The sequence below is a fragment of the Colius striatus genome, chromosome 1 (assembly GCF_028858725.1).
Source record: "Colius striatus isolate bColStr4 chromosome 1, bColStr4.1.hap1, whole genome shotgun sequence".
Taxonomy (NCBI): domain Eukaryota; kingdom Metazoa; phylum Chordata; class Aves; order Coliiformes; family Coliidae; genus Colius; species Colius striatus.
Genome location: NC_084759.1, coordinates 21,284,199 through 21,301,879, shown reverse-complemented (window position 1 = coordinate 21,301,879; position 17,681 = coordinate 21,284,199). Strand labels below are relative to the sequence as shown.

The 17,681-nt window shown below is 40.9% G+C and overlaps 1 protein-coding gene across 1 annotated transcript; it reads right to left on the bottom strand.

The window, feature by feature from the left end:
* On the bottom strand, window positions 1–9,091 carry POMP (proteasome maturation protein). The gene is made up of 6 exons (XM_061993316.1): window positions 9,024–9,091; window positions 7,484–7,581; window positions 6,539–6,599; window positions 4,336–4,437; window positions 2,029–2,122; window positions 1–518 (listed from the first exon to the last, which is right to left on the bottom strand). Exons 1-6 carry the CDS (start codon window positions 9,024–9,026, stop codon window positions 451–453), a joined length of 426 nt encoding a protein of 141 aa, XP_061849300.1. The 5' UTR covers window positions 9,027–9,091; the 3' UTR covers window positions 1–450.
* Between the last annotated feature and the right edge of the window lie 8,590 nt (window positions 9,092–17,681).

The following is a 17,681-nucleotide window of genomic DNA, read 5'->3' as shown; positions in this document are numbered from 1 at the left end:
TTTATAGCAAATGTTTATTCAACAGTTTAAAAAGTGTAGGGAAATTTTCATGAAAAAAGAGTTACTCAACAGAAAATACCTTCCATTCCCCCTTAAAAAGTTCTTCTGCAGGAACATCCATTACAGGCATTTGCCTACAGAAATCAGTTTTTAAAATGCACAAGTAATTTGGGATTTCTTGTATACACATATGGCATTTCCATAGTGAAGAAGCTATTGTCCTGAGCAGTGTATGAAGAGACAGTATTTGAACTACCTAGTTACAGGACATTTATATCATTAACAACAAGCACAGAGCAATTTATAGACTTTTAACATTTAATGTGCCTTTTCATCAAAGAAGGCAAGTAACTGTAGGACTGTTTAACACTGTGAGTGTCAATTTAGTATCATGCATTTAGATCTGCAGTATAAAGACACCCACAAAACATTTTTGTGGAGAACATTTTGTTACAATAAACCGAGCTTGTATTCCATCATGATGTGTGGTTCCCCCATAACCTCACTCTGTGAAGGATCTAGAAAAAAAAAAAAAAGAGGCAAGAACATGAGGCTTTTGCCAAGCTACAGAGGCCAACAAAAACTATGAACGTATGTCTTTCTTTCCTCCATTGTAATCCTTAGTGCAACAGTGACACAACTGTTTTTTTGACAGTGTTGTATAATGCAGGTCTGTAACTCGTAAATATCTGTCCAAACCAATGATTGGGTAACAAATACATCTACAGTGAGATGATATTTTGTAAGAACCCACACACACTTCACCAGTTCTACACAAGCACAGTCTTGTGTCTACAAAAACTCAAGTCTGACTGAAGCTTTTTCCCGTATCTCTTTCCAATGTAGCTTCACGGCACGCTAGGAGCTCACATTCCTCCCTTTTGCTAGCTGGGACATACTCGGAGTTTCTCCATCTAATCATGCAGGTTCACAGAAATTCTGTGCCCTTCACTACCTCTTGAGATTTCTTCCATTCTATGAAGTATGGCTGACAACAGCCACTGCACTCAAAGATTATTAACAAACGTGCAAAGGATACCTGAAGTATGAGCTTCATTTCCATAAAAAACAAGCAAGGCCAGACAAAGGATTCTGACTGCACGTTTATTACAAAATACACCTTTGTTTATGGGTGTAGACACCAAAATTATCTAACCCAGCCCGGGCTGATAAATAGAACCTCACCAAAACCACTTTGAATTCAGAGTGCCAAGGAGCAGCTGCTTGTTGTGAGCAACGGTAAATAACTAAATTCCTATAAATTATGTGTGACATTGCTCTACTCCTAGAAACACAATAACCCAAGATTCTTTGCCTTGCTCCCTGTAAATCCATCCCAGAAAATAATCCCAGTTTTACCTCATGCCTCTAGATTCCCACTTACCCCTCTGTTATTTCCAGTTCCTTATCTCTTTGGCTCTTCCCATTCTCCAATCCGACCTCAAAATGCCCTCTGCCTACTTTCATGTCTTTAACTACCAGCTAGAAATAATTCTTTTTCTTAAACCACTCCTGCTATTTTCCCAGGTTTATTCTATTCCACACATATGAACTGTCAGTCAGTGGCCTACCACACAACTGCAAACTGTTGAGCTAATTGGAGGGAGGCTTCCCTCTACCACATCTCTGGTTCATTAGTTTGGTATCTCTCCTCTAGCCTTTCCTTCTTTCTCATCATAGACCTTTAAAAAACTTTATATCTTTGCAACATCCATCTGTCAAAATCCACACAAGTAGTTCAAATGTTTCTGGGGAAACAAACATATAACACAAGTGAACCATTTTTTACTCTTTTAGAAATCCAGCCTCCAAGCATACACTGGCTCATTCAGTACTTCAAAGTAATTTCCACACAAGTACCAGCTAAACCATATTTATTTCTCCTTCCCTCAGTGCTTCTTTGCCCTTAGGAATTAAATTTTTCATTTCTATTTTGTGTGTTTCTTTTATTCTGTAGAGGCAAAGAACTCCATGCGTTCCAAATTTTACCTTTAAATATTTCCATCATATTCAAACCAATGTATTTACCATTGAGGATATCCTCAAAACCGATGCATTCATCATTTCCCCTCAGGGTATCCAGCGCCATGTTTGAGCTGTGAAGAAATGGGAGACGCTGGACCTGGAAAAAGACAAAAGTTCAAGTTCAATTGAGTTCAAAAGTTCAATTGAGAGGGTTTGTAGTTGGATTTCTCATTCTGAAGTGACTGAGAAAAGCAACAGGCAAAGTCACTTCTTCCTTCAGAAAGAATGATGAAATGAGAATTATTAGCACACAGTGAATGCAAAACCTACCTAATGCCACTGTCTTCTACCATTTATCTGTTTTGAAAAGAACAGCTTCTCATTAGATGTGTAGCCTTCACTGCAGCACAGCTACTACAGCAAGCAGTGCAGTAAAACAAAAACTACTCTCTTTTCTCTCTTTTGGAGAGAGTCCAGCACAGGGCCACCAAGATGATCAGGACACTGGAATATCTTTCATATGAGGAAAGAATGCAGGAACTGGGGCTGTTTAGTCTGGAGAAGAGGAGATTGAGAGGAGATCTTATTAACATTTATAAATATCTAAATGGTGGGTGTCAGGAGGTTGGGACATCCCTTTTTTTCTATAGTAGATAGTAACAGGACAAGGGGTAATGGGATGAAGCTGGAACACAAAAAGTTCCACTTAAACATAAGAAAAAGCTATTTCTCTGTTCAGGTGATGGAGCCCTGGCACAGGCTGCCCAGAGGGGTTGTGGAGTCTCCTTCCTTAGAGGTCTTCAGGACCCACCTGGACACATTCCTATGAGACCTGATCTAGGTTGACCTGCTACTGCCAGGGTGTTGGACTAGATGATCTCTAAAGGTCCCTTCCAACCCCTACCATTCTGTGATTCTCCTCTATTACCACATAAAGCTGGGAAGGCTCACTGCAACCAGCACTTCCATACCCTGGGGTCAGTACCAGGCAACTGATATACTGTAGTGCTTGGAAACCACATTCTAAGTTTCCTACATCTCTGACACAAGTCAGGAATCTAAGTCATAGAGCTATATTGATTTTCATCTCTAAACATTCCCTCCTTGCAACTAATCTACATAATAATTTTTTCTCCGATCCCCATCAATTCTTAAGCTTCAAGTCCACTCCTAGTTACTTTCAACACTCTCTCCTGTACCTTTTACTCACAGTAGTATGAAAGAACGTCAAGTAGTACACACAGCACTCAACGCTTACATATTCTGAGAATGGCATATCTGTACATACAATTGCATTCACTACCACTGATACTTAGTTATACCACACTGAAATTTGTGGTTTACAACCATAAAATTATCATGTAGCTATCTCTTTATGCACAAACTATGCCAAAGGCTTCCACAGTCACTACTGGTACAATTGACAGAAGTTCAAATACACTATGCCAGTAAATATTTGAGAGAAGTGAAATTAAACCCCAAGAGAACCTGCATATCTAACATGAAGCTGGAAGTGACAAACCTTCTGATCACTGTTGTTTTCCCCACCCATCCCCCAATACCACCAGTGGGGACACAGTAGCAGGATTATCCTAACCTGCCTCATCTTCTGCCATGTGCTAACATAAGTTAAGAAAAAGATTCTTCATCACAGGACTGCACAGCTGACATCAAGGGATGTTTTTGTACATCCTGATTTACATCTCCATGACTAGTGACTTCTACCAAGTTTATTGCAGCTCAGTGTGGTTCAGTAGCGCCTGATCCACTGGAAAGGAGGATAAAGTTGCTCTAACTCACTTGGCAAAACAACTCTTAATAGCTTGACAACCTTCAACGAGACCAAAAAGCTTACTAAGATCATAGAATCAGCCAGTCTCCCTCCAGTAACTCTCCATCCTAAGAGATAAGGAGAAAAAGGAGACAGACTCAGCTTCCCAATTAAGAGCTAAAACCTTTGAACTTAATTCCCCATAGACCTCCCCCAGTCTTACACGGAAGACTTTGGAACAAAAAATACACATAGCAACTTCCCAGCTTCAGGTTTCATGTTACCTCTGTACCCACTCCCAGATCACTATCTGCTTCAGACCTCTACGCGTCTTTTCTCTACAGGTGCAGAGATTCCTTCCAATGAAGGTTTATAGGTTTCACAGAGCATTAACTTTAAGAATTGATACTCAGTTCTGGAAAAGATTAATTGCAGTGGTTGGATGGTTGGTTTTACTAAAAGCAGTCCAGTGAAAGAATGCCTTGTGGAGATATAAGGTTTATTTTAACAACACAAGTTGTCTCTGTGAAAGTATGTTCCAAGATCAACGGTTTTTTTTCCAGTGGTTTCAGTTACAGCAGTTGGATAAAAATGCCTACCTGTTTCACTGCTCTGAATTCCATCTGCAGCTTTAAGGGTGCATGGAGTCCTTGAATATTTCTCAGCATGTCAAAGTTTGTTTTATCTTGATTTAACTGGAACTATTGCAAACAACATTGATTTATGTTAGCAAAAAAAAGTTACTTTCAAGTACAGCATAGAAGAGATTTGTGACACCCTACTTAAATTAACATGCTTATTAAATTTACATGTAAAAACTCGGTGACATGATCACATCTGTCTGAAATGTATATGAAATACAGTGATGCACTAATATTTGATTTATGAAACTGAGATTGCTTCTTGGTGGATTTTATTACAAATCAATAGCAGCAATTTTATTTTACTTGTACCACCACCAAGTGGTGTAGTTTTGCACTACTTCAGGACTGTTAGCACAAATTAGAAGCTAAGTCTGGTTTACAGTAAAAACGAAAACTTGAAAGACACAATTGATGTTATTGTTAGCCATCAAAGAATCTGCTTGAAAACACTTTAAATACTTCTTTTCTGATCAAGTAGGAAGACAGAACACCGCATATGCTTTATGTCTTAGAAGCAAAAGAAAGCCCACAATTTTACCAGCTACTGTAAAACTGAGCAGCAAGACAAAATCTATTTAGTAGAGGGCTCTTGTGACATGAGTGCTGTCTTACAAATACTGAAGTACACAAAAGAAACTTATGCTTAATGTTAAACTGAAACTTGAGTAATCCAGTCTCAATTTTGGCGTCTGTAGTAGTGACTACAGACCTGCAATACTGACACAATGCAATACTGTAAAATAAAACAAAGATACAATTCCCTTCATTTAAAGCCTGCACTCAATCACCATGACAAAAGCCTACTAGCACCAGAGTATCATCCCATGCATGTAGAGGGACATCTCTAAAAACCAACAGGAGAAGTCAGAGGCATAACATGCCTTTTGTTCATAACAACTTGTATGGAATGCTCTTTGAGAGTTAGCAGAAAATTCTACTTTTATGCCTTATCCCAAGCTTACAATTCTGGCCACATTATTTTTCCAAAGTAGAGGTTCTTATCTGTGTAGTAGAAAGATTTGGCTTCTACTAGTGCTACCAGAACAACCTACCATTTATGGCAGTAATAGCAACCATAACTATCTCAGGCTCAGGTAAGTCTTTTCCCATTCAAATGTACATGAAAGTAACTCTTAAATACATCACTCACAACCTTACAGAAAAACTAACCAAACAATCTGTGGAACAAAGAATTTAAGTGTTTCACATGCTTCTAAGGGGATCAAATTCCCTGTCTTACTTCTTTCTGTGCTTTTTTTTTTCTTGCTAACATGTGATCTTCTAATTATGCAGTAAGAACAGAGTTAAAAGTTATTTCAGTCAGTTGCAAAAAAAACCCCCACAAAACAACTGACAAATAGCTCTGAAATATTTATAGTTTTTTTAGTAAGTCTGTGAAGCTGGTGTCACATTATCATCCTTTTAACTCAAGACAAAACACTCAGACCTCATCATGCTCATTAGCTTAGCAATTTGGACCAATAAATCCAAACTCTGCCTCTGCTTCAGGTTATCTTACTACATCAAATCTTCTGTACTGACAAAACAAGCACCAGAGATGAGACTCAGGTCGACCTGCTCTTTAGCCAAGGCTGTCAGCTTAGTCTCCCTTTACCCTCACCCCATGGCACAAAGACCACCTTCAGAGGTCTGTGAGCAATGACTAAGCTGGACAAGATCATGTGTGCTTAGATCAAACACTGCATGCATGACGTTTCTAGATTAAATCAAATAATTTAATGAAAAGTATTTACAGCTTCAGAGCCTGAGCACCTGAAAATGAAGATATAAGGTAAACTGAAGAGATAAAATGGATCAGCCTTCTCAAGGTGACAAGTGTACCCCCATCTAACTACAGAGGCTGCACACAACCAGCGTCAGAACTTTTAGATGGCTAGACCTTACTAAGTAAATCCCTACTTAGGAAAATGCTTACACACCTGGAGTGGAGAATCACAAGTAGGAACTTAACAATGAACAAATTTGCCAACAATGTTATGTTTGTAATCAAAATGTTACTGCTGTTGAACAGCTTTACTCTGTTAAAGGCAAGACCCTGCTCATTAGCTGTTACTGCAAGTGTGGTCATGGTAGCGACACTGGTAATTTAAACTTCATGATTAGTTTAGATTTAAGATCCATTGGCTGTTATACTTACATTTTTTTCTGACAGCTCCAGTGGGTGGCTGGGCATCAATTCATTTTTCACACTTGTAAAGCTAGAAATACAAGTTAAAAAAATGAACTTTAAAAAAAAAAAAATCAATCAGGCTATTGCTCTTTAAGTTGTGTTCCAAAGGTAATCTCTGATATACACATCAACCGAGAGAAACACGTAATTAGCACACTTCAAACTACCATAAAGAGAACAAAATACCTCTTACTACAGCAATACCGCAAAGGAAAAAAAACCCTTAATTTCAGGCATCCTGTTTCCTTTATTTGACAAAATGGAATGACAGTCTTCCTTTCTTAACACCCTTCAGAAACAGAGGAAAACATTAAATGACAATGCCACAGTTTCAATCATATCCAAGCTCTATGGTATCTGATTTTAAAAGTCTTCAAGCCTTTGGACCTGAATACTGTATACACCTTTTTCCCCTCTCATAGTTGTATTACACACATTTTAAACTCCATGAACTTATTTTAGTTTCATTATCCAAGACAGACATGTACCTAGTTTTGCACTCATGTGAAATGTCAAAAAACAAAGACACTCTTTTTATTACATTAAATCTACTTTTTCTATCACTGCTGAAATTAAACATTTCCTATTTCCTAACATTTGCTATTGCATGCTCATATACCTGTATTTTACAACCAGCATCTCTTTCATAATTATTAATATTTTGCCATCACTTTTCCAAAACGGCACATTAAACAGGTAAAAGTACATTAATATTATCTGCTTCTTGAAATGAGTTCTCACGGAAATTCAAGGTTGAAAGACAATCTGGGTAAACACTTTATGCTACTTTATGCTACCACTTTTATACATCCGCCAAGAACTTTAAAAAGTCAACACCTACTACACTCTTCCTTTCTGTATCTGAGGATGAACATCAGCTACGGCAAAAATGAAGAAAAAAGTAAAGCATACCCTCTACGCAGAAGATCATGACCTTCAAATGGTCCTGAAGCTGAAAATTCAGTAATTGGGATGCTATCCTTCAAGAAAGAAGCAGCACCTCTGGAATTCTGGAGGGGAAAAAAAAAAAGGGAGGATTACTTTAGCAGAACCTGGCCCCTTTCATATGGGCCATTATGGCAGGCAGATGAAATGCTCAAAGATTCCTTAAACTGCCCAAATACAAGGCCCAGACTTCACGATATCTTTAAAAAAAAAACACCCCAAACAATACATCCCAAGACCAAAACAGAAATCCCGAAGTAAATCAGAATTCTTTCAGAGAGTCCAATGACAGTTACTGTCACTGATAACATTTTTTTTTTTAAATCTGGATGGAACAGTTAAACTCACAGTTATCCTTTGCTCATGCCCAGCCTGGGCTGCAGGGATAGAAAGCAAAAAGGCATGCCCCAGGACAGAAAAGAACATGTCTGAGCATTCCTTCATTTACTCAATATAGACACAATCAAGAAAGATCAAATTGATTTTATCTATGGTTAAAGGCTGCTATAAAGAGGACAGTGTGTACCCAATCGGCCTAGTACGCCTGGGAAAAAAAACTGTAACTTGTAGCAGAAGACCAGAAAAGCACAGCTTCCAAGACTTATTAAGCTATCTTAAACCAGAACACTAATTTCATGCTAATCTGCCCAATTTTATTGAATTGATTAGAGGACTGTTCATACAAACTGCTACACCAGTAAGTCAAAGTATAACAAACTCTGGAAGGTGACAGTGATGAGCCAGTCAGTGCCGGAGTCTCCTCCAGCAGCATCTTAGATCCAACACAAATTCCACACCTAAAGTCCTTTGTATTAAGCCATTACCTGTCAATAACCCAAGGGCTATCAGAACCTCTTGTTACCACATGCATATAAAGCCTCTCCCAACTAACGTGCTCCACGCTAACCGGCCCTTTTCGATATTGCTGTTAAGTGAAAGCATTGAGGAGACACGTTGTTTAGAAGACGGGACAAGAGAGATCAAAGTGAAAGTCAAACGTAAGGAAAGAAACGCGAAATACTCCCAGAACGAAACGCTCTCAGGTGACACCAGGGCCCAGACCGTCTCAGGCGGTCTTACTATGACGGACTGGCACGAGCTCCCTCCGCCACCGCCGCCGTGCAGCAGGGCCCCGGCCCGCAGCCTGGGGACTGCCCAGGCTCTCGGCCTCCCCGTCCCGCCCCGCTCCCAAACGGCCTTTCCCCGCAGTCACGCACCCCCCGCGCCTTCCCGGCCCCGAGCGACCATGAGGATGCGTAGCGGAGACGGACCGCACGGGGCGGCGGGGGGGCGGCCACGGACGAGGGACGCCATGGCTGCGCCGGACCCCCGTGACTCAGCACGGATCCAGCGCCGCTCGCCCAACGCCTGCCACTCTCGGGGACCCCAACGGCCCGGGGGCAATGACGGGCCGGGCTGGTCCGACCTGACCCAGCCCTGTCCGCTGCGGTCCCGCCCGGCCCGGCCCGGCCCGGCCCGCTGGGGCTAGGGGACAGCCCGCACTCACCATCCTGCCACGCACGCGCTGCCGCTTCCGCCGCCGCCTCGCCTCACTTCCGCCCCGCCCCGGCGCCCTGCGTCGGGCCCAGGAGCGAACAGCGCCCCCCGCGGCCCCGGCCGCCCCTGGCCGCACGGGGCGGGGCCTCACGGGGCGGGGCCTCACGGGGCGGGGCCGCACGGGGCGGGGCCGCACGGGGCGGGGCCGCTGGGGGAGGGGCGGGGCCACACGCGGCCGCAGCTGCCCTGAGGGAGGCGGCGGGCGCTGGCTGCGGTGCCCTGGGCTGGTGTGAGGGCTCGGGGTTCCGGACGTCTCCGTGCTCTCGGTGCCTACTTCTTGCTCTGTGCTGCTTCTACAGTTACTGCTGCGTGTAGGTTGGCCTCCCTGTTCCCACATGCTGGCAAAACTCGAGTGTTTTGGTACCACCCTGGCCCCACACAGCCGCTGCAACTGGCCCATGGCCTCCCACCTGCCCGGTTGGTGTTGTGTCTGGTGGGGTGGGCTTTTCTTGGCCAAACCCGTCCTCGCCCCGCGGGCCACAGGCAGCAAAACCGGCCCCAGGAGTGGGCTCACTCTGACTGTCACAGCACACATACCCTGAGGTAGTGAAATGGGACAGCAAAATTTCCAGAGCTGAACATGGCCTCAGGTGCTGGGGTGACCATGGAGCCTTCCTGGGCAGTGCTGTGTGAGCCAGAGGCATCAGGGCATGCTACCTTGCCAGAGACTTCGGGCAGCCCTCAGAGCCCCTGACAGAGATTGACCTGAAGCAGGCTAATCCTTGGGAATGGGATTTGACAGTGGTGGATAAATGCTGCTGTGTTAGGAGAAGGGTATTAATAGCTGCAATAGCAGTATGGTAGCAGAATTAATCTTGGCTTGCACTTCACTTTGAAAGACTTTCCAACAGTGTGAGAAAGTTTTCCCCAGATATTGAGGCATGGCTCCAGATGTGTGTCTGGCGTATCTGTTCTACATATTTCTTCTGAGACCTGTAACTCATTCAACCCTTTAAGATTTTACCCCAAAATGCCCTGGTGCTAGGAATTTTGTATGTGAGAAACACCACACCTAACACAAAAAGCAGTATTTAAACGTGAATTTTATAAATGTTTTAGTAGCACACTCAGCTATGGAAAAACAATAAGGAGAATTTCACACACTGTGTACTCTGTGTGCCTCTTTCTTGGGCAAAATTAGTTCATCACATTAAAAAAAGCAACATTCTCAACCAAAGCTCTGGCCCTTTGTATTTAGGTCTTAGGCTTAAAGCAAAGACTTCAAAAGAATGAGAATGGAGGGCTAGGTTTTTAAAATGATTTTTAGGAAAACGGGTACCACAAAGGTTTCTCTGATCTTATAATGAGTGCTCGGATATTGTGGTGCTGGATTCATTATTATAGAATAGATGTGAATACAAAAAACAAATCGAGTTCCTGTTTAACTGCAGCTTACAGAAAGAGCTAGGTTTGTCACTAAATGTATTTATTTATTGACTGAGTTTGTTGATCAGGATATGACTGTAGAGATGAAACATATAACTTTCAAAGTCATTCTCGCAGGACACAGACAGGATGCAATCACTCCATGTACATTTTTGACATCACTGCAATCCTCAGTCTAGGCTGCATAACATGAAAGAACATACATTGCAAGAAAGATCTGGTTTTCCTTTAAAGGCATTCACGCTAGGGAAAACCTCCAGACATAAACACAAATTGCACATGAATTTCCTCATCAAATTACCAAGTATTTTAAATTGAAGCAAGGCTCAATTTCTTTCCCAGTCATCTTTGTTTTAATGATCTTGCAGTGCGTGAATGGTTTTAGTGGTATCTCATTCCTCTCCATAGTCTTGCTGCAAGTTAAAATGAGTTATACGAGCAACTGTTAGGCTGACCAAACCCTTGATCAGAAATGCATGCACATGGTGAGCGGAGTGCTTTGGTTGCTCAGAAGTAGTGGGTATGGCTGTCCTTGGTATTGGAGGTGATTTCAAGGCTGCAGGCTCACAGGCAGGAGCCCATTGGCACTGTCCCAGTTGCAATAGCCCGGCATGACACTGTGTGCTGAAGCCTGCCTGTTGCTGGTGTGCAGGTCTGGGTCATCTGTCTGAACGCATCTTCCAGGCCGATGGTAACAGGATGGGAAGTGAGATGCGGTGACTGTGGTTGCTAAAGAGACTGTTCTTGTTATGTGAACACCCTTAAAAAAGTATTGTGGAGATACTCTTTAGAGTATGTGGACACTCTAAAATTAGTGTGAAAATAACTACCCCTCCTCTAAAATGGTTACTTCTGTAAAGTTTGGATGAGGAATTTCACATGTTGCTTTTAAAGAGAACCTTCAAATTACTATTTAAGAATGATATTTTTCGTCATTTTGTGTAGAGAAGGTCTGAAATAGTGTGAATGTTTTAAATATTTTTCTGGACCTTTTTACCTCAGTGTTTTTGGAATGTCAAAAGTGGTCTTTTTGGCTTAGCTGGGGGACTTCACTGAGGTTTCAAGCAGTCTTTAGACTATGGATTCTTTTCTCTTTTAGAAATGAGGAAAATGTTTACTCTTAAAAAAAACCCCAACCCATACTGTTTCAAATGCTCTTTTAGCAGTTAAGTTTGTATTAACAAACATAAAACCTCATTAAACAAAGTTTTAGACAGCCTGACTTAAAGCAAATTCTAGTTTCAGTTATTGAGCTTTTTCATGCCTATATCCCAGCACAGCATCATTTCATGAAAGGTCTGTACATTTCCCATGGGAGCCTTGGGGAGAGACTTCCCTGGTGGGATTCCTAACTTGTCGTGACAGGGGCACAAGACAGCTGGCAGGGCAGAGGCTGCCAGGTACCAGCTCTCTCTGCCCACGCAGGAGGAGACTTACGGAAACTTTCTTCTGGGAACTCTACTGCTACGTTCAAGCAGTTTCTGAGCTACTGTGTCCTGCCTTCCCACTAAATTACACGATACTTTTAACCTCACCCATTTCCAGAGCTGTTTTTTGTATAGAGGGCTGGAAGATAGAAATACCCATTGATTCCCACCATCAGTCCTACTTGATAATAGCAAATGGAGTGTGTTGTCCAAGAAAACTTGCCTTTTTGTCCCGCTTTTTACTATCGATGCAGCTGTGTTGCTTTTCAAAGTCTAATTCCTTTGACATATCAGTAGGCAATCTGTTCTGAGTACGTGAACCTCTATCAGAAGAAAACCTTTATCCTGTGGGACTGGGAAACTCTTTCCCTGGTTTCTGTCAACAGCCAGTTATAACCTGTTAAAGTGAAAGTACTTTTTATTTGTTTTTAATCAAATCAAATAAACACGTTTTCTTTGATCTTTAAGAAGTCCTTTCTTGTTAACTTGCTTTATACTTTTATGTTTTGGCATTCATTGTAAATCTAATTATTTTAAAAGTTATTTTGTTTTAAATTATTAAACCTTTTCTGAATTTAAGATAAACAGGGGCATGTTTTGTTAAAGATTAAAAATAAATTTCACACAAAACTGCAAAATGTAGCAAAGATAATAACGCGTAGGCGTCAGAGTGTTCCAAAACAAGACTCTCTAGGGGCTCTTCTGAACACAAGGCTACGTTAAAGCCATGTTCTGAAAAGGCTCAGGAAACCCCTGACTCCAACCCACCCTTTCCTGAAGCTGGTGAAAGTATTTAGAAAAAAAAGTTGCTGCTGAAGGGGAAAAAAAAAAAAAGGAAAGAAAATAAAAGAATGCCACATATTGCCAAAGCAGATGATTTTTTTCCCTGTTTGTTTAACAGAAAACTCTACAGTTTGCAGGATTTTCTTGAGTCAGAACTTGCCCATCATCATTGTTCGAAGGCATCAAGCAGTCCAATAGGTGACCAAAACCAGTACGTGGTTCTCTGCTGAGGAAACGCAAGCTTTGCTAATATGCTGTAGCATCCAGTGGGGAAATAATGCCAACAATTCTTTGCTTGTTACATTGTCTGATTTATAAGCCATTAGTCAATTTTAAGTGAAAAGTCGGTCCATCTGTAGAATTGTCTTCAGTTGCTGTTTTTGTCAGTCAAACAAGGGATGTCAGTTGTGTTTTAATCCACAACTGGACTAAAAAGAGGTCCTCATTGTCTTGAACTGATGACTTCTTCTGTAGCTTGGCAGTGCTTTTGTAAGTCCAGGACTTAATTCTCTTTAGTAACCCGTAGCTCGGACTCTGAGAAATCTGCCTCTTCTCTGAGGCTCTTTAGTGAATTCGGCAGAGCAGAGGCTGCAATGCGGAGAGTCGGTCACTAGGGGATGCTCAGTAGCCAAACAGCCCGAACCGGCCTTCCTCGGCGGTTGCCAGCCGCCTCTGTTCAGTCTAGCTGGGAGCTAGATGCTTGGGGCTTATGTTGAAAACTGTTTCTCTTCTCTCTCTCGCAATGATGTAAGAATTATGAAAGAACGAGATCGAAAGATAAAAAGCAATGTATATGCGGGTATATGAAGCTACATGGGCAGTACCTGGAGAGATAGGCCAATTTCCCTAGTAATGGCTGAGTAACTCTTTTCATTAAGCTCTACTACCTCCTTATGACGATGTTAATCTTCAGCCTGAGCCCAAGGTTTAACACAGCCACTGCTCGCGTAGTCAGGACCTAACTGCTCCACAAACTCTTCTTATTTTCTTGGTTTTGTTGCTGCTGAAACCAAGTCCGTCATAAGAGTTAACTGAGAAACATTTTTGTCTTCCCTCTTAGCCTGGAGTGATTTGCCTCCCAGAAGCATAACCACCCTACACATATAGGTGAAACTAAGAGCACATTTCCTGTGAGAGTGTCTTCCTAAGGGAAACCTTGAAAATAATTAATAGTAGTCACAGCTGAAAGAATTGGACGGAACATTACTTCCCATTCCTGCTACTGTGCAGGAGAAAAAAATATCACCCAAAAGTTTGCCAAAATGCCAAGCAGCAAAAAGGGAGTCTGAGACCGCTCTGACTCATAGGCATATCCATTAAGCAGCAAAAGAATCAGAAGTCACCTTAATTTCCTCGTATAGCTGGAGACAGTAAATGAGCCAAAGTAAAAGGTTGGTGGTTCACAGAGACAACAGACAGTTACAGCAAAAAATATATGCATCATTACAAATAGTGTTTCTTTTCCCTGTAAGGAACTGTCAACAGAAAATTTTCTCCGTGTGCTTTTTCTGTCACTTTAAAAACAAAAGCATGGCAAAGTTCCTGATCCAATCCAAATGTGCTACTTCAGAGTGCTGTCAACAACCACACAGATGGCATGATGATGACTGGCATAGAAAGAGTTAAGGCTCAGATCTTCAAAAGCAACTATGCATCCAGCTCCTCAGGATGTGAGCCAGCCTGCCTAGGTTTAGCCAGCAAAATCCAAAGTGGGTCGTGAGCCTCCTGAATTTTGGCCAAGCTTAAGCTGAGGTTTGAATCTGATGACTCATTTCTGATAGAAAACCCACGGTTTGCTCGTGTTTAGGTAAACAGAAGTTGTAGCTTACAGTAAGCAGCTTGTATGCAAACCCTGACACTTGTCCAGAGCTTGCTTGAATTTCAGAGAGTTCCATGCCAGTGCGATCATTGCACTGAGTCAATTTCACTGAGTCAAGGCTGGAGCAAAACAGCAACGTTGTTTTTGTACAGAAGAACGATTACAGTGTTTCTTCAGGAAAAGCTTTTATGAAATTCAACACTATTATATTGTAGAGGGTGTTGGCAGTTAATTAATTGTTTCTATGGAAGAAAATAATGTATCATGAATTTTCTTTTTGTCCACTTTTCTGGAAACAATGATCATATATTTTCCATGGATGATTTTATTCATATTTCCTTGCTGCAGGTTTTCCACATGATGGGGCTTAACTTTTTTTACTCTTTATATTGTGTTTTTTAATTTTGAGTCTCTACAGCTACTTGTTTTATGACATGAATTACTTTTTTGTTATATGTGTCATACTAACAGCTAAAAAAAAGAAAGATGCTTAAAGGGTGTTGTTGGAACTTTGTTTCACAATGAGATTTCCCATTCAGTTTCTATAACATCATTAGGAAATACTCATGACAGAAACTGTCAGTGAATTCAATGAGTGGCAGCTCCGTACTTGTTAGGTAAAGGATGTTGCAGCAGATAGACGATACAAGCTTATTTGCACAAAGTTATTGAAGCACTTACAATGTTGTAGAGGTTTTTTTATTTAACATATTGAACTAGAGATAAAGAGAAAGAAAACAGTGTAAGATAATATCATCAAGCAAATTTGCTATTTTTAGTTTCAGGAGAAATTAGGAACTCAATTTTTGTAAAGGAAGATTGGGAATTGGAGTCAGAGTGATCTTCCAGGTGAAAAAAAGAAAAAAGAAAAGGAAACTACATGGAAAAGATCACAAATATTTTAAAGTATTAGATTTAGGCTGGAACAAAGAAGATGTGAAAACTTATGTGGTTTCTTCTTCAGAGGGACTTTTTTAAAGTTGTAAAAGATTACCGGAAAGACAAACCCCAAGCCGTTTATTCAAAGGAGCAAACAGTCCTGAAAGGGTTTGGGAAATATATACAGTAGACATTTCAAGAGAGACTGTCATATCCTCCTTTGAGAGTAAATTTGTGTGGATACCTTTGTGGTGGAGGATCAGAGTGGGCAGATCAAAGTGATATGCAGGCTCAAGGGAGATGAGGAGGGGGAAGGGAGGTTGACATAGGATCACGTTTGGATTCAAGGGCTCCTCTTGACTCACTGAGTCATCTCCACTGCTGTTACAAAGAGCTGTCCTATATCACTATTTTCATAACATCTTCATAAACTTGCATATTAAATTAACTTGATCTCATTCCTCTTCTGTCATCCCTCTTTTTATTCTGGGAGATTGTGCTGAAACCTCATTGCTCTGGTCATGAAAACTTTGTATCTGGGCAGAAATCATTTGAAGCCAGTTTATACCAGTTTGTTCTGGTGGCTTTTAGCTCCCAGGTTTCTTCCTCCATCAAGAGGATGTAAAGCCTCCAGGCCATCTGTTCCTCTGATAATTCGAGTAACCCTTCCCAGAACATGCTCTAATTCTACATTTCTTCAACATGAGTAGTCAGACTTCTGTAGAGCACTTCAGATGAGGTTACATGAGTGCTTACACAGTAATGCCATTCTCCTCATACAGTTTCAGATCACATTTGCTTTTTCTTTTGGTTACATCACACTGGTGCTTCATAGGCTACTCCCAGGCTTTGTCATCACCACAGCTCTTTAATTGGCAAGCTCCTAGTTTGTTGCAGAAAGTCTTGTTCATAATCTCTAACCAACAATCCTGTTTTATTCTGTTACATTTCTATTATTTTAATGTAATCCACTTGTGATTAGTCTGATGTTCCTCTGATTTGAGACCTCCTGGCATTCCGAGCTACCCTTAACTTTAATTAGCATATTTATACTTCTTGTGGGACCATCAGTTCTGGAAATATTAAACAAGACTGATCCTAAAAATAGTCTCAAAGGAAGTCCAATATATCCTGAATCTTCCCATTTCAAAGCACTTAATTGTAGTCTTCTCTCTGAGTAATATTTTATCCAAATTTCAGTTCTGCCATTAACATCCTTCTTCTCCCTCTTAAACAATATTTTTCCATGTGATGTTCTATGAAACAGTGACCTAGATGAGAACTGTACTTTACTACTTTCCAAATCTCATTTACACCATCAAGGAAAGATATTATATTGCTTTGACACAGCCTCCTCTTAGAAAATCCATGTTTCAGTCTAGGCTATTTTTCAGTTACTCAGTGCCTAATTATCCTCTCTTTCAAAGTTTATTCTAAAGCTATCCATATTTTTATCATCAGATTGACTACTGTTATCAACAATACCCTTTCCCTTTCTTGCTTCAACGTAGCTCATAGGTATACCACCAGCCAACAGATACAAGCAATAAAAAATTGTAAGATCTGTTGAAAACCCTTATTGTAAGATTTGTGATTGGTGTCCTGATTCTTTGAGTATTGGATGACAAAAGTTATCTAAATGACTAAATTTTTAAATTTTTATGCTACCTTGGAAATGGATATTGCCAGTTATAGGCATTTCTTCAAAATTACTATTCAGCCTTCCTACCATGTTGTACCTTCTCATTCTGCTTGAAAACTGAGTCAGGATATTCATTTTGGGGGGCTCTGCCCTGGTTAGAAATTGAAACTAAAGCAGATTCCATAAACAACTGTGGATACATTAAAACTATTATTCTTTTTTTCCCGAGTTTATTTTTCCCTCTGGATTCTTACTAAACCTGATTGTAGTAAAAGCTATAGCTTTTGGCTTCTGTTTGAGAATAGCATCCTGAAAAGATGAAAAAAATTGCTTTGAAAAAGAGAGGAAGGAAGAGCGTCTGGAGCCTTCTCCTCTGGGATATCTCTGTCTGAAGAGCGTAAAAAAGGAGCATGCCCTAAAAGGTGTGCTGTATTTTAGCTTCTCAGTGCACAAGATCTGGCTAAGGGACATCAGAATCTTCTCTTTGTAGTCGAGAGGTGACATGTGGATCTACTCTGTGTCCAAGAGGAATAACTTAATTTTCATTATATCCAGAGAAGTTGCAGTGGGATTGGGTGGTAAGATGTCTCAACTATTCTCTCCCTCAGAATGGCAGATGTTTCTGAATATGCTTATATTCTTATTTCACATCCATTTTTATGAATGCAAGAC